We start from the raw sequence: 23,949 nt of genomic DNA, 5'->3' as shown, positions 1-23,949 counted from the left end.
GTGACACTTTCTGCACAGCGCTGCAAAGACAGCCAGCCAGAGGGCCAAAAGGACACTCTTGTCAGCCTTTCAGACCCAATTTACTGCTGCCTGGCAAACCCCAGTGAACTGTGGTTACATGTTAATTTTATAAGAAAACAAACATAAAAACGCTTCTCAGTCCATATCAGAACCTGAGGCAAATATGACCCGCCACTCCAGAGCCCTGGAGTTGTGTCCTTAGCTTTGGAAGACCAGATGCCCGTGTAGTTAACACAGGAGGGCGAGTCCCACCGCCCACCCCAGACATGTGCGGGGCGTCGAGTCCTACCTTGGTGTTGAAGTCCAGGGCGTTCTGAGACGTTTTGTATAATTCAGGATACTTTAACATATTCTCTTTTCTGCACGATCTCTCAAATATTCCGAGCGTTAAGGGAGGCATTGCTGTAAACATCTACAGGGCACAGACTGGTCATTAACCCAAGCAGTCTAACCCAGGGCCAACTCTTATCTAGAAGCACTTAATAAAACAAAAATAATCGAATATCCTCAACTTACCACATTGTAAAGTCCTATACACCATCTCTCAAAGAGGATCTGTCCAGAGAAGCCATTAACAAAGGCAAACCAGATCTAGGAAGAAAACAATCCCAAGTCCCCAAGTGAGAACACACAAAACAAATGCATTGCTTAGAATCTGAAAACTCAACCACTGCAGAAGAGCAATATTAACATATGACTTTCACAGCTTTCCTAAAAATGGCATGTTTTATTTTTTAATTTGAAGAGATGATTTCATAAGATATTTGTTATTTAAGTCAGAATTAGTTTTAGTTGTCGAGTCGAAAAAGAATCTTATTAATAGGCAATCATACATTAAAAAAAATTAAATATAATCTTATTTTCTAAAAGGTACTTTAGGGAATATATTTTAAGCCATTAAATTTTTAGAGCATTAATTCCTTTTTAAAATATTTGTCTTTTGGTAATTAAAGATTCTTATTATTTTTTATTATAAAAGAACACTTGTTTACTTAGCAAATGATTTCCTATAACAATACAATTATGATTTTTTTCTGTGTTGGCTGGATTCATTTATATACATTCATCTATATATATCACAAGTTTACCTTATTGGTAACCTACTGTTAGATATTGTCATGTCCTGCTTCTTTCCCTCTTAATAGTTTAAAATACAAATTTTCTCAAGTTGTTACATATCCTTTAAAATGTCATTAATAGATGCACATCTTCTATAATGTGACTAACTATTTTAGGATATTTCATTTGCTTTCAGCTTTGGTATTATACATAATTCTGACCTAAATATTCTTGTATAGAAATCCTATACATTGCTGTTTTCTAAGGACGGATTATTATATTTTGTAAATAAAAGCTTTTTGAAGGTATAACTGATGTACAAAAAAAGCACACAGTTCATATACACACTTTGGAAGTTTGGACATATGTGTAGACTTGTGAAACTGCCACCATAGCGGAGGTGACCTACATATCCATCACCTCCAAAAATTTCCTCATGCCCCTTTATTTTTTTTAAGGATGCATTCTTAAGAAGTAGAATTAATAGGGTAAAAGTATATAAACGTTTTAGCACTTCTTGATCATTATAGCCATCAGAATGTGAAATGCGAATTTATATATTAAAAATATTTGGTAACTGGAATTTACGCTGTGACTAAAAACACATCTCCAAGTGTAAAGCATAATGTTTCTTTAAATAAATTTTGCAATTCTCTTAAAAATGGAAGACTAAGTCTGGATACAAAATTAAAGGGCAATGTACAAAAGAAACTTTAACATGTTTAAGACAAACAGAAAGTTAAAGTGAATATTAGTACACCAATAATACATACATTACTTTTAAGAAGGCAGACCTAAAATGTAATTAAAAATCAAGTTGATCCAGAGGAGTGAAAAGCCTAGCCGGCAGTGAGATCACATAAGCACATACACAAAACCAAAGCACAACAACAACAACAACAACAACAACAACAACAGCAACAGCAACAAAACCTGTCCCAGGAAAGAAGTCCTGGCACGCCAGTCAAGTGAATTTTTGAATCCGAGTTGCAGGGACTTCGCCACACTTCACGTTTCATTTAACCTCATTATGGAAGCATGAATTGCTACAAATTCACCATTTATCAATATGTACCCAGGCTGGCCTCCCTAAGAACAGCTTCTGTACCCACATTGATCTTTTTCCTCTTTATAGAGGAAAGGAATGATTGAGCATATATAAAAACGAATGTCTGCTTCATGAGATGGAAAAGAAAACAAAGGAGCCATAGCACATGAAAAATAAGTCCAAATTGTGTTAGGGTTGTAACACACATTAACGACAACAATAACAAAAGCATAGGAATCGGAGTTGCATCTGAAATTCTTGCTTGCTTTGCTATATCTATTTACAGAAAAAAAAATTGAACATTTGCCCTAGACTGGGAGTCAGGTCATTCATGTGTGTATGCTTTAAAAGAACTTAGCATCTTTAAACGAAGGTAAATTTATGCCTTAGAGTCGTGCTGCAGATTTTACACTCTTGGTTTTTTTTTTTTTTTTGTATTAAAAAATTTTTTTTTAACTGTGAGTAGACACAAGATGACAAGATGAACCTTAATGCTCTCTCTTGTGTTTTCACATTTGGCCTTTTTCAGATATGGATTATGTAAATACATATTTGTGATACTCTGGGTGGTGGTAAAGTTCTCCCTGAAGGGGTCTGTGATTTATTGTAGTACTACTTGCTAAGAAGCACCTTCTGATTTCTTAGAGTATGATAGCAGGATATGGAATTATTAAACACAAAGTTTCAAATTATGGCCTCACTGGACTATGAAGATGTAGTCTAGTCTTTGTTGGTCTGAAAAAAGATGCATACCAAATTTATGCCATGGACATGACCTGGATCAGAAGGGTGTAGTAATACATGTATCTGTAGTCATCAATGCTGAGAAAATTATGGTATGTTTGTGCGTGAGTAAACGTTTGTAAATGTGAACAGTCTCCTAGCGTCCTTGTATATAATATTCGGTGCTGGTTCAAATGCTACTATAAGCCTGAAATTTAAGAACCTTCCTCAAATCAATAAATATTTACAGAAAGCTTAACATTCAAAGTAATTTGCACATAAACGAGCAAGTCTGCATTCAGAGTGCAAAATGCCTCGCTTATTGCTTTAAGAAAGAAAAGGAGCAATTTTTAAGTGGAAGGCTATCAACACATTTTTACCTTTTATTTCTCCTATTGAAATTACCTTTTAGAAATTACCTTCCTGCATTTAAAAAAAATTCTTATTCCAATCTCTTTCTTAAAGAAGGAGACATGACTAGAATATGAACAGAATCCTTTACTATAATACCCTACACTTTCATACAAATATTTGGCCATTCGAGTTTCCATGTATTTTAAAGAAGAAAGGACTTTAATAAAGAAGTCTACTGAAAGGATTTCAAGCTAGTCTGATGTGTAGTGAAAAGATATATTAGAAACCTATCCCATGCTAAATAAGCAACACCTAAATGACTACAAACACATAAAAGGCCCTTCTTTGACTCAACCAAAGCCATGGATGCAGAAAGAAAATACCAGTCTTTCTGGGGAGATTTGGAGATTATTTAAATTCACAAGAAATCCATGTCCCAGCACAACGTGCTGGGAAAGTATCACCTCATTGACTTTAATCAAAGCTTCTGGAAATTATAAACACTACATTGTTTTGAGATCTTACCAGAAAACCTGGATGCGACCAATCGTTTGAAAGAAAAGGTCCTATTTTGCTAGGAAGAAGTCAGATGTTTCAGAGAAAAAAAAAATCCCTTTAGAGAGAGCCAGTAATTTCAATGAACACCTAAGGCTGCCTCAGGGCGGCCACCACAAGGGAGCGTTTTATATTGCCACCTGCCGAGTCTGTATGTATTTGTCTGGCCGTAATTTATGGCAGTGGAGTCGCTAGATAGTGACATTCCTGGCAATACAGCAATGGGAAAAGCAGGTTTTGCAGATAATCTGTAAAACCCATGGTGTTCCTTTATTAGCAAAGAAACTTCAGACCTGGTATTATTTCCTAAGTTCCACGTCCCAACGGAGGCGTGGCAGCTAAAGCTTCACAAACATTTTCCTCATGGAGCATTTCTGCATGTTAAACAGCAGCTTACAAATGGTCAATGAGTCCTCTGCTCCCACGCCTGATCAGCACAAAAAAACTGAAAGGAGAGATTCGAGACTGGCAGTTGTCCTCGCCAGAGACACCCAGCGATGTTTTCTGTCTATTCACTCACAGTAGTGACATGAGCCATTAACATCTGCAGAACTTGCTTTCGCTGGCAAAAGTTGGGTATCTGGGAATTGATTTAAAAGGTAAATTCCTTTCCAAGACAGTTGAATTATATTCAAAATATATTTCCATAAAGTGCTAAAAGAAAAATACCTTAAAAAATGAGATTTCCAGTAGTGTGTGGAACTTCACTTCCTTTTCAATGTGTAAAGAATTTGATCAGCGCCTAAATATCTCATGAAGAGGCTTTAAATTCAAAGCCAAGTGAAATTTAGGGCTAATCAGCCACAAATCGCATGACTCTGGATCTGAAACAGAGCATGCAGTTTCATGTTTCATTGAATATATTTTATTCCCCCCATTAGTACATAACTTTTGCCCACTTCACTGTTGATTGTCAAATAATCTAGATTTTTAAAAAAAGCAATGAGTTGACTACTCATTTCATCTTATAAAACTAAAGTTTTGTAGTAGATTTATTGCTTCTAGGGGTTTTAAACTCCTGGTATCTTCAAAAATATTTGTAACCAACTGTGTAAACTGATATTCTTTTGAATATCAATGTTTTGGGATGAGAAGAAAATAAATGAAAACTAGAGGTACAGAGGGGAACGGGAATCAAAAATTATTATTTTAGAAACAAATCACAAATCTACACATACAACACAGAATATATCTATACTTGGGTTTTTTAAGTTATTTTACGAAGTGCATTTTTCTTTAAAACAAGACTATTCCAGACCCAATGCAGCAGTAATGAACAATCAGCTCCTAGATAATCCTGTTTAAACTCCAACTTTGACTATTTTACCTAATGGGTTATAACCTAATTATAGAATGTTAGTGACCAGTAAATGAAACTGCCAGCACACTTTGAAACTAAGTTTCAGTTTTCCTAGCCTGACTCTTAAGAACTATGCTCAGTCAACAGTTTAATAAGGAGATAAGCATTCTGACAGAGGCATAAAGAACAGCTGAACCAAACAGACAGCAGTTCCCAACGAAGGTGTCAATAGGGTATATGTGAAATCCACTGTTTTCTTTGTTTATAGTGTGACTTCTCTGGTGTAAAGTATGAGATATTATGTGCATACAGTGAATGGTTAGGTTGTGTCTCTCCTGACAGAAGTGCAGAAACAGCAGATTAGAGGGCAAGGTGGCATAAACAAATGTGAGGGAGCCTGGGGCAGATTTATGGGGGTGTGGGAGGTCCTCCGACAGGAGTGAGAGACGGAGGGTCTTCCTAACAAGCTATAGGGATCTTATCACCAACACAGCTTATGATAAAGTGGCTAGATGCTGGGGAAAAAGAAAAAGTAAATCTTATCTATTATGTCCTGGTTAACCATTTAGTTCAATTTGTCCACTTAGCCACAGGCCACATGTGGCTCTTGAACACTTGAAAAATGATCAGTCCAAATTGGGATGTGCTGCAGTATAAATTACACATCAGATTTTAAACACCTGGAATGAAGAGTGTGAAATATTGCATTAAGTTTTTATAGTGATGACATGCTGAAATGATAGTTTCTTTTTAATTTATTTATTTTTGAGAGAGAGAGACAGCGCAAGCAGGGGAGGTTCAGAGAGAGAGGGAGACACAGAATCCGAGGCAGCTCCAGGCTCTGAGCACAGGGCCCGACATGCGGGCCTGAACCCATGAACCATGAGATCATGACCTGAGCTGAAGCTGGACGTTTAACCGACTGAGCCACCCAGTGCCCCTGAAATGATAGTTTTACATATACTAAGTTAAATGTCATTTTATTTAAAAAATTTTTAAATGTCTATATATTTTTGAGAGAGAGAGTGTGAGAGAGTGAGAGTGAGACAATGTGAGTAGGGTAGGGGCAGAGGGAGAGTAAGACACAGAATCTGAAGCAGGCTCCAGGCTCTGAGCTGTCAGCACAGAGCCTGATGTGGGGCTCGAACCCACGGATCATGAGATCATGACCTGAGCTGAAGTCGGATGCTTAACCAACTGAGCCACTCAGGTGCCCCTAAAATATCATTTTAAAATTAACTTGGGGAGGGAGGCAAACCATAAGAGACTCTTGAACACAGGGAACAAACTGAGGGTGGATAGGGAGGTGGGGGAGAGGGGAAAATGGGTGAAGGGCATGGAGGAGGGCACTTGTTGGGATGAGCACCGGGTGTTGTATGTAAGTGAGGAACCACGGGAATCTACCCCAAAAATCAAGAGCATACTTTACACATTGTATGTTAGCCAATTTGACAAAAAATTATATTAAAAAAAATTAACTTGGGCTTTAATTCATACTTCTTGCCACTGTGCTTCCTAGAAAATTGAAAAATTTCATACAAGTATGGCTTACATTGTATTCGATTGCCAAGCTCCTGAAGGACAGAAGCTTGATTTTCTTTGTAGTTGCTGAACTAAGTAAGCCTGTGCCCAGCACCCAGGAGGTGCTGGAAAAATGCTTATAAAACAGAATGCATCCTTTCAGAGGGAATATTCCTGACATGGGGTTAAGTTTTAACTTTAATAATAATGTTATATTTGATACCAGAAAAGGAATATAGAAATTTGTTGCTATGCAGGCACAGGAACTGAATATTCTAATAATTCTTAGACAATCTCCTCATTATCTGAACTCTCATCACCTACCAGCTCAGAAGACAAAACAGGTCTGGGTAACAAAGGATACTTGTGTATAAGCAAGTCAGAAACATAATAAGAACTACTAGATGACCAATACTAGCAAAAATGTGTGTCTATCCTTCCTGATTCTGCCCCTTAGTAGAGCTGCTATTCTCAATTTTATGTCTTTCATTCCCTTACTTTCTTTTAAACTAGTTTTCCATGTGTGTATCCCTCAATAGTATACTGCTTTTAGTGTGGTTTTGCACTTTATAAAAAAAAAATGCTATGTAGTTGGTAGTCTTTTAAAAACTGAAAAAAATTTCCTTTGTTAATAATTCGAATTCAAAATTATCTTACCAAAGCAATGTAACATTTTTATTTATTAAAAAAATTTTTTTTAAATGTTTATTCATTCTTGAGAGACCGAGCATGAGCGGGGGAAAGGCAGAGAGAGGGAGACACAGAATCCAAAGCAGGCTCCAGGCTCCGAGCCATTAGCACAGAGCCCAGCGCTGCCCTCTGAACCTGCAGACCGCAAGATCGTGACCTGAGCCGAAGTCAGAAGCTCAACCAACTGAGTCACCCAGGTACCCCAGCAATGTAACATTTTTAGTTGGGAATTTAAATATTAATGACTCTCTGTGTCCACCAAATTTTAACACGTTTGGAAGTTATAAAAAGCAGGCAGATGAAGCAGTAACAAAAACAATGAGAAAACGTCTTTAAACATATATGCACGGGACAAGGATTGTACACTTAACCTGTTACCTCAATAATATAGAGGACTATATTCTTGTAGAAACAGTACAGAATGCACTTGGAGACTCTGTTGTAGTTCCAGGCACCATGGACCATCAGCAAATTCTTCAAATACTTGAACTAAAATGAAAGTGGACAAGAATTAGTATTTTTCCCTCCTACCGTCCATCTGACGGAGACACAGGGCGCAGGCGCTGCTTTACCTGAGCTATGGAGTAATCGGAGGAGTTGGCTGCCTGAAGGCCTTCGTTGCCGCTTATCCCAACACCGACATGCGCAGTCTGTATCATGCTGACGTCATTTGCTCCATCCCCAATTGCAAGCGTTATGACTTTGACTTGTTTCTTAACCATCTCAACAACTTCAGATTTTTGAAGAGGAGAAACCCTTAAATTAGAACAAATTATCAATTACCTCTGCTTTCTGAAAAAAGGAGTTTGGAGTGTCATGGTCTTAAAGGATAAAAGAAGAGGAATATCCGAAGGAATAGTTCTAGGAAGTACCACCATGTAAAAGTCTCAGGTCTGCAGATGTGCACTTCTCTGTTAACCTGGTTGCCACTCGAAGGGAAAAATACAGTCAAAGAAGCAAGCCTGTAGGTGAAAGGTAGGAACTACATAGCCCCGTTAAATAGTACTTCACCGGAATGGGCGCATTAATTTGTTAACAAAATAACATTTGAGTTTAGAAATTCCACTACTTCCTAACAAATAATATCAGAATCTCAAATTCTTCACATTTGAATGAGCAAGGTCAGAAAGGCTGCTGAATTGTAGTCTATTGTACTAACTAAATCTTATACTGTACCTTGGAAATAAAAGTGCTGAGCCTCTGTAAGCAGATCTTAGATAATGTACTACGCAGGACTTAAAACTCAGAGTAGCAGTAGGGAATTGGCTAACCTCTTGATCCCTACACCACGATTAATCAACCACAATAAACACCAAATGCTTGATTACATAGTTTATGTGCCTTAATTTTCTTCTAAAGGTACTAGTGGCTAAGAAGAATCAAGGAACCTTTTCTTATTTATATTTATTTATTTATTTGAATTAATTAATTTAGAGGAGAGTAGAGAGATATAGCATGCTGGGGAGAGGCAGAGAGAGAAGGAGAGAGAAAATCCCAAGCAGGCTCCACATGGTCAGCATGGAACCTGATGCTGGGCTCAAACTTATGAACTGTGCAAATCATGACCTCGGCTCAAATCAAGAGTTGATTGCTTAACTGAACTACCCAGGCACCACAAGCAATCTTGTATACAGACATGAATCAGGAACAGAGAACACCAGCATCTGTACTAAAATCATATTTGGTACTAACTTTGGATCAATTTATCACAGACTTTTAAAAGCCATTTAAGGAAGTGCCTGGCTGTCTCAGTTGATGGAGTGTGGGAGTCTTGATCTCATGGTTGTGAGTTCGAGTCCCACATTGGGTGTAGAGATCACTTAAAAGCAAAATAAAAGAGCCATGTAAGCAATAAATCCGATGACAATGACGGAAGGGTTCAAAGACAGAATGCCTCAGCATAATTTCTATATCAGCCACAATTACTGGCAATTGAAGAGAAAGAGGAAAACTCAACAGTGAACTGAGTCCATAAAGTATGAAGATGGTAAGTATGAAGAAACAACTAACACACACAATGTTGGTGGTCAAGAAAAATAACTCAGAGCTAAATTCTTTATCAAGGTGAAGTGGAGTAGGTATCTGATACCTATGTGCAGAACATCTGGAAAATCGTTTATTATTCTATTTAAAAATGAAGACCATTACTCTGAAAGACGATATCTTGTAATTTTCCTGATTATTTCCTTAGGAGTAATTCCCAGCAGATACTCTGCGCAGATATGTACCTTCAGGCGGCCCTGCTGCCCTTCTGAAAGGCTTCTACTGGAGCAGTCCCAGGGTTTATTTCTAACTTGAGGATCATTACCCTGGCTGCAGGTTACGTGCAGAGTGACCCAGCCTTCTCATCTGTGTATTGCTGGTGCTGATCCAGAATAGGTACTCAATGAACAGTTGCTATCTGAAAAAGTTCTTTTTCTTTCTTTGGATTTCCTTTCAGAGTCTGGCAATAATAGCACAAAATGACCCAGCTGTGAACACTGCACGGGAATGGGTGGGTACCAGCCATTGTGGGCTTTTGGATCGTTAGCCCCCATTTTGCTGTGAGCTAATTTTCCTTTCATTTTCACATTTTCTTTAATTTTAATATAATTAAATTATATATATAACATATAACATAAATATTATAATATAATTGGTAAGCCTGTTCGTTGGCCAAGGGCCAATGGTTTAAACATGGTCTACAGCTAATATTTAGTAAATGTCAAAAAAGCATGCTCACCAAGAAATGATCTAAATAGCAACTGGGAAATGGACATGAAAAGAGAGAAGCCTTTGAAGACATTCATCAAATTCCCTTCTTAAGTTAAGAAGCTCACAAGGTACATCATTGTGAAGTTACGTCATGGGATCGACGGAGTTAGAAAACGGTGTGTTAGTTTTCATCGGCTGTATGTATCATAAGGAGAAATCTCTGCATGGTGACCTAAGACTAGTGACTGAAAGTAGCATCAGGAAAGAGCTGGCCTCAATTTTGTTCTCTTTCTTCATGGCCATTACAACCAACCACTATTTCTTCTGCCTGACACTATAATTTTCAATGTCTCCAAATTAAAATTGGCTGAGGATTTTCACCAACTTTGTGAGCATGGTTAACTCAGGTGTTAAAAATGGAGTATTTTTCCCCTTGGCAAGAACAATGCTTGTGTGGTTTTTCTTTCTTTCTTTTTTTTAAGATGATGATGTAATGAGAGGTGTCCCCAAAGTTACACTGTAACTATTACTAGCAGGGGCATCTGCTTCCTTTACAAGCTAACAGCAGACAATGGCTTGGAAGAAGATTCAAGAAACAGTAGAAGACTTCATATCTGATGTGTCTGACATAGCAGCTGGCTGCTAAAAAACAGTGTCTGGTGTAAGCGGGGATTCATAAAAAATAAAACATGCACACATAAAACATTTAACTCATGAACCCGCAAGCTTGTGATGTAGAGGAAAGAGCCTCACTTTGCATAGGGGTCTGCTGTTTGAAATTCTGCCTATTTTTGTTGCAGAGAAACATTCTGTACCTCATGAATGAGGCATGGCCGGTTTCCATTCAAGTGGAGACCAGAAGGTAATGATGCCTCCACCCAGCTTAGTCTTCTCTCCCCGACTCTAAATTACACAGCAAACTGTTTAACAACTCAAAAAGTCTCTCTAGAGTATTATACCTGGTTTTCCTAGTGACAATTTTGACCGATTCCTCGTCAGCACCACGTCATCTCATGGAAGCAAAAGTGCAGGTGTGTCCTGAAAAGTATCCTTCCGGGTCTGGCTGTGATGCCTGTGGGCACCAACAGTGTGTCGTAGGGAGGGAATGTGGTTCAAGCGGACTCAGGTTAGTCAGGCTGAAATCAGTTAAAAAGCTCTCCTGTTTTTACAGCATCCATTAAAAAAATTTTTTTTAAATGTTCATTTATTTTTAAGAGACAGAACATGAGCAGGGAGGGACGGAGGGAGACACGCACATAGAATCCGAAGCAGGCTCCAGGCTCCGAGCTGTCAGCACGGAGCATGACGAGGGTCTTGAATGCATGGATCGTGAGATCATGACCTGAGATCAGGTTGGACGCTTAACTGACTGAGCCACCCAGGTGCCCCTACAGCATCCATTTTAAAAACTGTTCCTTGCTACCAGGTGGTTACAGGACAGCAAAACAAACTTAGAAGACATTAACAAGAAGTGTGGCATAAAGCCTTTTGATATCATTGCCAGTACTTCATAATTTCAGAGGATGTGGGAATCAGAATTGTCTGAAAGAGGCTTCCTTGATGAATTAGAATTTGACTTGGCCTTGACAAGGAGAGGAGAGCTCAAGTCAGGTTAAAAAAAACAAATAGCAGATAGCATATACTAATCTTCTTCACGTTCAAAATTATCTAGAATATATTCCTTTTACCATTGTCCTTCACTTTATAAGAAGTCTCTAACTTCACACATTAGAGTTTATCTTCTTGATTTTTTAAACATGCTTCTATATTTGTACAATATCCAGAATAGACTAGAACAACCTTACTACATGCTAATTCTTCCAAATGTCTATCAAAAAACTACAGATCCATGGTTGAGAATAACTACAAACTAAACTTTACAAATGGCAATAGTGACCCAATGCATAATGCAGAAACATTATAAAAGCACTGTTTTCTACTTTATATTTCTTTTTAAAACCATGAATGGGTCTGCATTAGGACTTAAATTATACACAGTTCTCTTCTCCTCCATTGTTGCTCTTTTCTTCTTTGGGAGAAGCCAGAGCCTCTGTGGAAAAAGACTACATATCAAGTGTGTGTTGTAAAGGTGCAGTTTTCTGCCTGGGGCTCCGCAAACAGAAGGTGGTCCTTTCTGCTACAAACTAGCAGCGCAGTGAGTGTGATAGCTTTTCAGATATTACTTTGGCTACAGTTTATGCACACGCGGTTCATTCTTTCTCTTATCTGCTGTGTAGTAACTCCCATTGTCCAGTGGACATTGGAGCAGAATACTGGACATTTTTACACTTAAGCTGCAGCTCTATAGAGAGAGCACATCTTAAAGGAGGCTACTTTTGCACTAAATGAATTAGCTAAATGAATTGTTTTTTTGAATGGAATATGGATAAAGATTCTATGGGCAGACACATAATACAGAATATCTGAGGGAACTTTTCATAGGTAGCCAAAAAGAGTATAATAATTTATCCTACTGTATTATGTTTTTAGGTTATTAACCTAAAAAGCATCTTATATATACACTAGAAATGATATTGACAATATCTCAAAAACATTGAAAACTTAGAAGTCACTCTAAAGTTGCTATTAGAAGGGGAATCTAGAAAAACCTTTTAAGAACATGGAGGAATAGAGTATTTCTTAATGATCCTGAGGGTTTTTTATAGTGACCGTATGCTTATTGAGCCCCTTTATTTACTAAGCTTGAGAACCGCTCCTGGTGGCTATTTAGAGGTCAGGGTCCTTAGTAGGGGGTTCTGCTGTATTTTCCTTTGCAATACATTTCTGAAGATTTCTCTTTGTGAATATCAGTCTATTTATTCCTCATTGAGTTGTATTCTGCTAATAAAAAAAAGTTTAAGAAGAAAGAAAAAAACCTAAGAGAAAGCCTTCTGAGATCTTGACTCTGAACTACAATTTGTTAGGCTCATTTGTAAAGTTTTGAATTGAAGAGGAATTAAAATTTGGCAAAAGAAATCTCTTACGTGTACCAAAATTACATAAATGGTAGAACACTTCTAGAAACATCATCAATTTATTACTGGGATGAAAACAGCTGCGTATATAGCATCCCCAAAACTATACCTACCATACAGTACATAATGAAACATTCAACTCCTTCTAGGTAAGAGGACTGTGTTGTTCGAATGACTGATGAGTGAGTGCTTCCCTAACCTCTAGCAACATCTGTTGATATACTGTGCAGTCAGAGGCATCAAGGGACCCATATAATACAGGGATTGAGTCTACAGAAATAAATTGCAGATACTCTTTTCACAGGACAAAAAGGAAAGTGACTTTAAAAAAGATGTCCTTCTACAATGCATTGTAGATGCAAAACTTTTTTCCCCTTAATTCAGGTTGTTATAGGTAAACTACTACTGTCTCCAGTTTCAATGGTTCTGATATTATTTTAAATAGGGATCGATTGTACTGATAGGGTATATTTGAATATGCATGTATGTGTGTGTGTTCACAGGCATTCCAAACGACTAACGGCAAATGTGCCTTATAAATACCCCCAAAAGAAAAAATTCCTGTCCACAATGCTATTGTTCATTTTCTTCTTTTTTCCTTCCTTCCTTTCTTCCCTTCCCTTCCTTTCCTTTCCCTTCCCTCCCTCCCTCCCTTCCCATCCTTCTTTCCTTCATTTCTTTCTTTTTTAAATGTCATCTAGAACCTGGAACCTAGCACTAGACTCAGTCCACAGCAAATGTAAAATGCTAGTGTAGCTGAATAAATGGTAATTTTGCAAAAACAAGAAGTTCATATCATTATCTCATTATACTAATACTACAACTCTCACTTATTTTTCACTGTTTGCTGTTGGGAGGCAAAGTCTATTTGGTCTGCTCTGGATCTAGAATGCAGAGGAAGTACACAGAGGATATTGGATTCTCCAGGCTTTCTTGCATGGATGGAAAAACAGGTGGAAAATTACTAGGTGCAGAAGGAAACATACCACCCCTTCAAGGGAAAGCGGGTATATTCAGAATGGCCTAGAGCCAGATGACCGAGGGCCTCTGCACATCAGGATAAGAAAGTTTGGATACCTCAGCTGCTAGTTCTAAGGAACAGATGTTAATTAAAAAGATTTTGAGCCAAAAAGAGAGCATGGTAGAAGCAGTGGATTAAAAATATCAATTTGGATTGCCCCCCAAACATATCTTTTTTAATATATGTAGATACTTACATCTCTCTCTACATATGTATCAGAATTAAAAAATGAAAAGAAAGAATAAATGGCGTGGGTGTGGGGTTTTGAATGAAAGTGGGATCAGAGATGACCCTGAAGTTTCAAATGTGAATGACTAAGAAAACGATGGTCTAAACATTAATAGAAAAGGCAGGGAGATTTGTAGAGGAAAGTTCTCAGGAAGTTCTAGCACTTGGAAGTTTAGAGAGCCCCAGTGGCATCAGTAACTATACTGACCGAAAGTCAGAACTAATCTTGGGAAAAAAATGCAGAGCTGGGGATGTGCATTCAGGCATCACTTGCTTATCAAGCATTTAAGTGATCCTTTAGTATGTGATGAAATTTCTATGGAAGAATATTAAGAGAATGAAGGAGAAGAGGCTTCTTCTTAGGGCCATTCTTCCCCCCGTTATTAATTTAAGAACTTCCATTGAGGTACTGTACCAGGAGTTAAATATTATGAGCCTATATATAGGACAGTAGTCTCTCTATGAACTCTTGCAACAAGGAGACAGAAAAGTGCTAGAGCCAGAAATCTCTCCTGCACGGGACAAGGTCCAGCTACCTCTCTCTGTCCAGGAAGCCTTGCTTACAGGACTGATGTGGTCCTAGCTGGGAAGCATGTCTACTCCAGAAGTCCTGGAGTGCTTCCTCTTTCTAGCTCTGCTCTTTTGTGACCTTGCTCTCAGAGTGGTAAGAGCTATGGCCTCCATCTCTTTCCATTCTTGACATCTGGTTTGAGCCTATTTAGGCACTGACGCTCTTCCCTTTTCCTGTGACTCTGGGTAGGTAAGGAAAGGCTGGAGCTTCCTTAGGCTATAAGAAAATCAGCTTTCCTTTCCTCTCTTCCTTCCCTCCCTGATTCTTAGGAATTCTGTCCTATGTGGATGGCTTTCACAAAAGAATTGTCTCTCATCTTATAAATATCTAGTAGAAGATGAAACAAGTGGTAGCGTTGGATACTGCAAGAAACTGAAAGAAAATCCTGAAGACACCAGGAACTAAAGAAGTTCGGTAAATATGAGGGTCACAGTCAGCAAAAATCAACGAGAAAGCTTTGGAAAAATGCAGAAGGTAAATGCGCAGAGGGAAAGAGTGGTGCTTCAGGGGCCAAAAAGACACAAAGAGGCAGGGAAATCTTTTCAGCCACACTGTTCACTCCCGGCGGTGCCCCCATGGAGGCCCAGGCTGACCAGTGTCAGCGAGGTGACAGAGGGCTGCATGGCGCAAAGGGGCCCCTCTCTCACTGTGACTAAACGCTCTGGCTTATGCTTGGAGCTTGTGGAAACTCAAAGTCCTCCAAATAACACGCGGAAAGGTGCCCCAAATGCCCTAAAACTAAGACCCCAGGAAAAGTCTCACCTCATACCTCGGGACAGGAAAGTTGGAACTTTCTGGTCAACCTCAGGGCATGGAGTCAGGCAGGGACAGGGGCCAATGATGTGGGTGTGTTAACAAGGCCTTCAGTGTTACCTCACCCAGGTAATTCCACCAAAGCGCGGCTGTCTCCAAGAGCAGTACTTGGGTAAAGGAATGAAGGACAGGGGACAGGGATTCACTAAGCTCAGACGGAGCCCTGTCTTCAGTTTTACCTCAAGTTAGGATGTAGCTTTCATCTTTCTCCCAAAGGACTTTGCTGCCATTGGGGAAAATGGGGAAAAAAAGTATCTCACACATAGAACAGGAGATCATGAGCGCAAAAGAAATTAAGATGACTTACAAAAAGATAGAACTAGTAAACACAGATATGGTACCAATTTTGAAAAGGTATGATAAAAAGAAAATCTTGAAAGATTTTGGAAAATGATGAAAACATGAAACCAAAACAAGCAGTTATAGGGGTGCCTGGGTGGCTCAGTTAGTTAAGTGTCCGACTTTGGCTCAGGTTTGAGCCCCTCTTTGGGCTCTGTGTTCATGGAGCCTGCTTCGGATTCTGTTTCTCCCTCTCTCTCTGCTCCTCCCCCATTCATACACTGTCTCTCTGTCTCTCTCTCAAAAATAAACATTAAAAATTTTTTAAAAAAGAACAAGCAGTTATAATAAAGTACCAACTAGAAATAAATAATACTGTGGGGTGCCTGGGTGGCTCAGTTGGATAAGAAATAAATAATACAGAAATATAACTACTAAAATAAAAAAGCCAAATAGTAGACTAAATAGCAAATATAATAGAGCCTGGAAGTTCAATTTAAAAAGCTGCCCCCAAAATATAGTAGTAAATTAAATGAAAATGGAAGATTGTGAGAAGAACAGAAAGAAATGGAGCAACACAGGGACCATACATATATAATGGAAATGCACTAAGAGAATAAGGAGGGACAGAATGAAAAAGAATAACTTCCTAGATTTAAAGATCAACATGTTCTTTGATTAAAAGGGTTCACATGGTGCCAAAAAGAAATATAAGAAAAAGGTACTTACTCCTAGACACATTATGGTTGAGATTTAAAAAATTCCTAAAGGTTTTTAGAGAGGAAAAGCAGATTGCTTGCAAAGAAATAAGATTTTACTGACATGTGATGAATACACAAAATTACTTTAAAATATTCACTGCTTGTCTCCTTATGGAGGGGGCTAGGTGAGGGAAAAATACTTATATATATAGACAATCAGCAAAAATACAGTTATCAAAACCTTAGAAATAACCAGACATAGAATACAGATTGTAAAGCATGCAAAGCAGCAGAAGAAAATCTGCTTTAGACAGTGGAAGGTAGGGGAGAAGAAACAAAAAGCATAATAAATGAAAAACTCAAAATAAGATAAAAGAGGAGTGCCTGGGTGGCTCAGTCAGTTGAACGTCTGACTCTTGATTTCAGCTCAGGTTGTGATCCCAGGGTTTGTGGGATTGAACCTTACACAGGGCGCTGCGCTGATGGTGTAGAGCCTGCTTGGGATTCTCTTTCTCTCTTTTTCTTTCTCTCTCTGCCCCTCCCCTGCTCTCTCTCTCAAAATCAAAAAATAAACATTAAAAAATTTGAAAGAAATGAGGTCAACATATTAATAATTATAATAAATATAAATGGGTTAAATTCAATGACTGAAAGAGGTTTTCGGGTTAGATTAAAACAAACAAACAAAAATCTAGCCATATGGTGTCTAAAAGAGATACACTTTGTAATAATAGGTAAGAGAACACTTATTTGCTCACTATGTTCTAAGCTCTTGTTTTAATTCATTCGATTGTCAGAAGAACCCTATGGAAAGATGGGCTACTATTATTGTCATTTTACAAATGAAGACACTGAGGCATAGAAAGATTATATGACTTAAGGCAAAAGAGCAAATAAGTGGTGAAGCCAGGATTCAACCCTAGGAAGTGTGGATTTGGGGACAGTATTCTTAACCACTATATTATACAGAAGGATTGAACATAATGGTTTAGGAGAAAAAAAAAAAAAGACAAAGCACAGACAAAACAAAGGAAAGCCAGGTTAGAACACAAAACAGAATTTAGGTCACAGAAGAGGCTATGATGGTCAGAGAAACTTTTTTTCTATGTTTATTTATTTTTGAGAGGGCGAGAGCAAGAGAGTGAGTGTGTGAGCATGGTAGAAGCAGAGAGAGAGAGAGGGAGACACAGAATCCAAAACAGACTCCAGGCTCTGAACTGTCAGCACAGAGCACAAACTGTGAGATCATGACCTGAGCCAAAGTCAGATGCTCAATCGGCTGAACCACTCAGGTGCCCCAGAGAGAAATCTTTATGTATGACTTCTCACCAGAAATATTCAATTAGGCCATTAAAAAAACCCAACTGACAGTTCAGTACCCCTATTCTTCTTTAGTGTGCTGCTAAAGTGTGCTGCTATTATAAAGAAAATAGCAACTGTTATCAAGGATTTCATATAAATCTGATATATAATAAACTATGACCATTTATACACACAATCATACACAGCAATCATTACCTTTGAATATATATGTATATTGATTTTATTGAACAATAGCTACAATGTGAAGGCAGGGATTACTTTTTCCTCTTGTTCACTGCTCTATTTATAGAACTTACAATGGTACCTGGAACATAGCAAGTGCTCAAGTGTTTGCTGAATGAATGAACTTCAAAAGCAGAAATCTAGAGAGGTAAATAGTTATATAACGATCTGCTAGGGGTGCCTGGGTGGCTCAGTCGGTTAAGCATCTGACTTCAGCTCAAGTCATGGTTCGTGGGCTTGAGTGCTACGTTGGGCTGTGTGCTGACAGCTCAGGGTCTGGAGCCTGCTTTGAATTCTGTTTCCCTCTCTCTCTCTCTGCCCCTCCCCTGCTCACACTCTGTCTCTCTTTATATCAAGAGATGCTCAATATCCCTAGTAATCAGAAAAGTGAAAATAACAACAACAAGGTACTTTTCAACCATCAAATTGGCAAAGTTATATATTCAGGAACGCCATGTGTTGACATTAAGGTGGGAAACAGCAACCTTCTCACATAAACCTGAGAATGCATACTCTGAGTAGAGCTTCTATAGAGGAATGTCTGATTGAAACAAAATATAGATATAATAGCCACAGCCATTCACTTCCATGCTTAAGTATATACTAAAAGAACACTTGGCATGGTTATGTAGAGAGGATCTTCAAATTAGAACTGTCCAGGGTAGCAAAGCAGAGGCAACTAGATATATGGCCATTGTTATGGGCATAAATACGATGATGTATATTATTATGATTCATTAGAGAACAATGAGCAGTGGTGAGAAGAAATAAACTTGCTTTACATATGGTAACATGGATACAGTCTCCGAACTGTAGAAAAATTAAAAGGCAACAAATTTGTGCTGGAATATTGTAAATATGGATCTCTCACTTCAACACACATATAACAATATTATGAACGAAGAGGAAGTGGGCACGAAGGGCAGAAGCTAAAATAATGCATAAAAACCAAACAAGAATTTGCTTCATTTCGACTTTGGACCGCTTCCCGCTGAAGGGGAAGGCGAGCTTGTGCACATTCCCGCCTGATTTCTCGGCTGGAATTGTCCTTTTGCATCTTGCTGCCACATCCCCCTCGAACAGAGGGGAGGCGTTTCAGTGCCAGAGCAGGGTCTGTCCTGGTCCTGGTTCCTATCTGTCTCCTGCTGAGATACGTAAGTATCTACTGATGCTTCATTCCAAAACAAATTGACTTCTGAAAATACCCACATTTTAAGGCTTCTTCTTGAATCCAAGGACACAGAGAAATTTAATGGACCCTCCAGCGTGGCTGTATAGCTGTCACACATATGTCAGTCATTTTTGAGGAATCAAGAAGGAGAAACATGCAGGTGGAGAGAGACTGGCTAATGTATTGGTTTTCCAGGAAAAAAAGCTGGAAATTGCAGACTAGGGAGGCTGGAGTGAACCTCATGGATATTCTGTCAGAATGTCTCCTGCCTATCATTCATTCATGAGCCACAGACACCATGCAGGGGTCAACAGACTGTGACCCCTGGGCCAAATCTGGGCGGTAGCCTGTTTTTTACATAAAGCATTATTAGATCATAGCCATGCCCGTCATTTATATTTTGTCCAGAGCTGCTTTCATGTCCTCACGGCAGGGCTGAGGAGCTGTGACAGAGACTGTATAGCCCGGAAAGCCTAAAATATTGGCTAGCTGGCCCTTTAGAGAAAACGTTTGCCCACTTTGCTCTACGAAATATTCCCTTCCGCTTAGAAAATGCTATCTGAAACCACCTCCTCTTTCTTAACTTAAAGCTTAGTATATCCACTTTTTTTTTTTGGTCTCTGTGTCTGCTTCCTTGGTAATATGCCTTTTGCTTTCCAAGATCATTTTCCTCTAGGATGTGGTCTCTCTCTTCTCTTTACTCCATGCCCTATAGCTGTTAAACAGTCATGGCTTACATCCTACCTGGTCTTGATTCTTGGAGCTCTAACCTGGCTCAAAATGCCAAGCCTTGAACTTGCCCTAAGTGGGGATGGCTCAGACGGGTTTATTAGGAATAAGGTAATCACTAGAAGCCCCATGGGTTCAAGGAGAACCAGTTACGCCAATGGAACTCTGCCTTCCTTTCCCACACAAAATCGGGACAGTAGACAGATCGAAGAAATACTGTAGGTTCCATATACCATGTCCTTAACAAATGGGAAAATGAAGCCCTTTATTCTATCAGTGTAGAACTGAAGGAGAGCTGTACATAATCTATTAGGTGGATTTGCTTTCAAAGATACATTAGAATGCTGATGTACTGATCTATGTAAAGCTTTTGGGAGGCCTCAGTGGAAAGCTGCAGAGTCTGTACTTAAAATTGCTGAACAGAAAAGAATCGTCAAGAATTTGAATGTGGTTATGGAAGATACGTATACTTATTCCAAGTAAGCAAGAGATAAAACAGGAAAAGGCTGAAATGAGTAAGATATCATTTAAGAGGTATGATCATGGAAATCAAGATAGCAGTTACTCTTGGGAGGGTAATCAAGCCGCAGGGAGGGGAGTATGTGGGGGCTCCTGAGATGCTGGTTATGGTCGGGTACGTGCTGCAGGAGTGCACTTGCTTCACGAAAATTCACTAAGTTATACGCTTATATTTTATATACTGTCCAGTACAAGGTAACTCTGTTTTACTGGAATTAGATGATATGCAGTTCTAATCGGTGTGTGTGCGCGCGCCTGCTGGGTGATGGTGGTTTATCTAAATTGATCACATCTAAAACCATATAATGTTGAACTGCAGTGGAATTCTACAGTGTTTAGATTTAACATGATTTTACTGTCAAATATGGACTTCCCCAGTGGGGAAGCGTATAACCTAAGTGGCTGCCTTACTATCCCTTTAACATTACTCAGTAGAGGTGGAGTAACAAATGAGACAGATGGGGCTGAACAGCTTATTATATGAAGTTAGAGCAAAATATGGGCATTTTATGAAGTTATAAAACTTATTCAGCATGTCCTCTTTTAGCCACACATGTATGAAGGAAATATTCTCTCAACATTTCCAACATTTATTCATATTTTCTTGGAAGCAAATATGGGGTTGACATTCATTAACAGTTTGTAAGTGTTCTCAAAGCCAAACATCTGCTTGGCATCCAAGGGTGTTCACAAACTTCTTCTTTAAAGGAATGTCTGTTGAGCATTTATTAGCTTCATTTGTGCTTTACGACTGCCCTTGAAGGAGAACGTTTATTTAGAGAAATCTTTCAAGTATAAGACAATCCCAAAAGATTCAGGAAGTAGATCTGTCTTGATCCTTTACTTAATGCACTCATGTTGTGACAGAGAGTATTCAAAGTGTCCCTTTAGACCTCTTCTAGGAGGACTGGTTGATCAGACCAAGGTGAAAGGTTTTGCCTGGAATGCCACTCCTGAGTGACGACTCTCACTGAAGTCAAGTGGTTTCTTTTTTTTTTTTTTTACACGCTATGGGGAAAATGGCCCCAAAGGGGGTTAAACATTGATTAGAGATGTTGCAAGTAGGGAAAAATGCTTACTTCAATTTAACTTCTGCTTTTCAGAAGACATGAGTACATAAATTATGTAGAAGAATGGTGATTACTAGACAGTCTAAAAGCTGGAGGCTCTAGGCCAATTTTCAACCAACTGTCACAGAACATAAGTTTCAAAATATGTTTAAACTAAACTGACAACTACAGAAAAAATGAAAAATTCTTTGAAAGGCTGGGTTATGTGAACTGATGAGGATCTCAGAAACCACATGCCATTTTAACACACAGCAATACTTCACTGCAACATTCCCACTCTCTTCTGGAGGGAATATTAAAAGGGGTAGAACAGATGCTTCCACAAATTAAGCTAATCCGAGCAGCAGACAGACCCTTCCCAGCATAGAGTGGCCCACAGAAGTAGGTTTTGTCCAGAAAGTGAAAGGACCAGGAGGGGTCCGCTGGAAGGAAAGGGCTGAGGAAGGTGTGTGTGGGTATGGCTCTCCCACCCCTCTGCTCCGGAGAAGCTCTGCTCTCACCTGCTGCGACGTCCAGGCTCTGGGGTGGGGGGTGGGGGTGGGGTCTGAATCATTGCAATATGCTATGCTCTTCATTTTACATGTTACAAAACCAAAGCCCAGGAAATTCCATTAGGTATCCAAAGTGCTGGTGAGGTCAAATTAGAACAAGAATTTCATGAATCCTCAGATAAAATGCCATTATATGTACCAATTATGCAAGCTCTAAGAACTTACGGCATAAGATGTTGGTAACTGAGATGAGGAATTATTTATCTTGTACAGTAGCTTTGCAGGAGAGGTCTTGATTTTCGTTGGGTACATAAATCTCCACAAGTCTTGGAGCAAGCCTTTCCCTTTCCTACCTGTGTGAGAGTTTTAGGCAGTCAAATGGCAGATTCAATTTTACATATTTGTGTGTATGTGTATTTTGGGGGGGGTGTTGAAAATGATCCATAGTTTTCATGTTTTCAAAAGTATCTGACCCCACCAAATGATGGAATTGGTGCATTTACGCAAGGGAAAGGAAGGGAAGAAGGACCACAAGGAGTTTATGTTTCTAACGAGGAAAACTGATCAGAAACTCTTCTACTGTTAGATGCATGTCTCCTATTAAACTACTCAGGTGAAACAGGTAAATGTACACAGAGGTAAAAACAAAAGCTGCATGGTATCTCTAAAAATATAGGACATGCTGGGCTGATAAAAACAGATTTCATTTTATGCCTTGGGTTTTACATACTTAAAAAAAATTACTTGAAGTATAACATGAAACCTTCCCTTTGAAAACCAAAACCAGGACTCCTAAGCCCTGAATAATTTTAGAACCAGGGGATTATTTCTGTCTCTGAATAGTCCCTTCAGAAAATGGTGGTGAGTAAGAGATGTAATGACTACTGACTGAGAACAACTGTTTCTTTCAATTCAACTGTGGGCTCTTGAGGGAAAACGCTCATCTTTATAACTGTGTCAATTAGGCAAACACTGAAAACTGCCTTCTGCCCTCGGTGCCGATAATGTCAGGGAAGAAAGTGGCTGATGTAATCCTGAAGATGGAACTCATATTGAGAGCCTCATTATCCATTACGGGAAGGCCTTCCTCTCTACTTCCACTCTAGCCGTGGAAGAGCAGACTCTGAATGCTTTTCATGTGAGGACTCACCAAAAAAAAAATCAGAAAGTAGTTTGAGGGGGAGGAGAAACCAAAAAGGCCAGAATGAACACAAACAAACTTGTGAAACAGTACCGTATTTTGAAATAATATTCAGTATTTATCTGGAGTGTATGTCCTAATGGAGTAAAATTGAGAATTTCCTGAGGCTGGGAGAGTGTAATCCTCTGAGAAACCTGGAGTGACACTTGCATTTAATAGTAAAGAAAGATACACAAAATTGCCCACCTATTCCTCGCATGTGACAGAAGCATTATCATGCAAATTATACTTAACGGTCAGTAAGCTAAATGACAGGAAAATGGTCTGAGCCACTGGATAAAATGCCAGGAGGCACTAGGCAGCCGAGAGGGCGGACAGACAGAACTGCAGCAGTGGCACTGATGTAATTACAGGCTTAGATGAATTCTCAACACCAGACTAGAAGTTGAACCTCAGTTCTTATGGGAGAAGAGAGAGTATGGAGGTACTCAGAAGAAAAAGCTGAGGAAAGATATTTTCCTTTAAAAAAAAAAAGCCTTAAAAACTCTAAATAAAACCCAGTGTCTGCCTAGGGACCTTTGGGTCCTCAAACATGCATAAAACAGGATGGAGGGAGAAGGGGCCACACACATCTTTATAAGCTCAGTTTCAGAGCTGAGCTGCACGTGCACAGCACAGCGTGATTCCCTCCCGGGGACCTGGGCCAGGAGGCGCCCTGAGATCCATGTGA

At 39.0% G+C, this 23,949-nt stretch overlaps 1 protein-coding gene across 3 annotated transcripts in view; it reads right to left on the bottom strand.

Moving 5' to 3' along the window:
* Positions 1 to 23,949, bottom strand: part of ATP8A1 (ATPase phospholipid transporting 8A1) — a 224,745-nt gene that overhangs the window by 46,690 nt on the left and 154,106 nt on the right. For all 3 annotated transcript variants that reach the window (XM_029946463.1, XM_029946459.1, XM_029946471.1), the window contains 4 exons: positions 7,844 to 8,027; positions 7,650 to 7,760; positions 538 to 612; positions 311 to 433 (listed from right to left, as the gene is read on the bottom strand). In XM_029946463.1, coding sequence (XP_029802323.1) covers positions 311 to 433; positions 538 to 612; positions 7,650 to 7,760; positions 7,844 to 8,027 — 493 coding nt within the window. The remainder of the gene's footprint in view (positions 1 to 310; positions 434 to 537; positions 613 to 7,649; positions 7,761 to 7,843; positions 8,028 to 23,949) is intronic.

This window comes from Suricata suricatta, chromosome 1 (assembly GCF_006229205.1).
Source record: "Suricata suricatta isolate VVHF042 chromosome 1, meerkat_22Aug2017_6uvM2_HiC, whole genome shotgun sequence".
Taxonomy (NCBI): domain Eukaryota; kingdom Metazoa; phylum Chordata; class Mammalia; order Carnivora; family Herpestidae; genus Suricata; species Suricata suricatta.
This window is presented reverse-complemented; position numbering and strand designations above follow the sequence as displayed.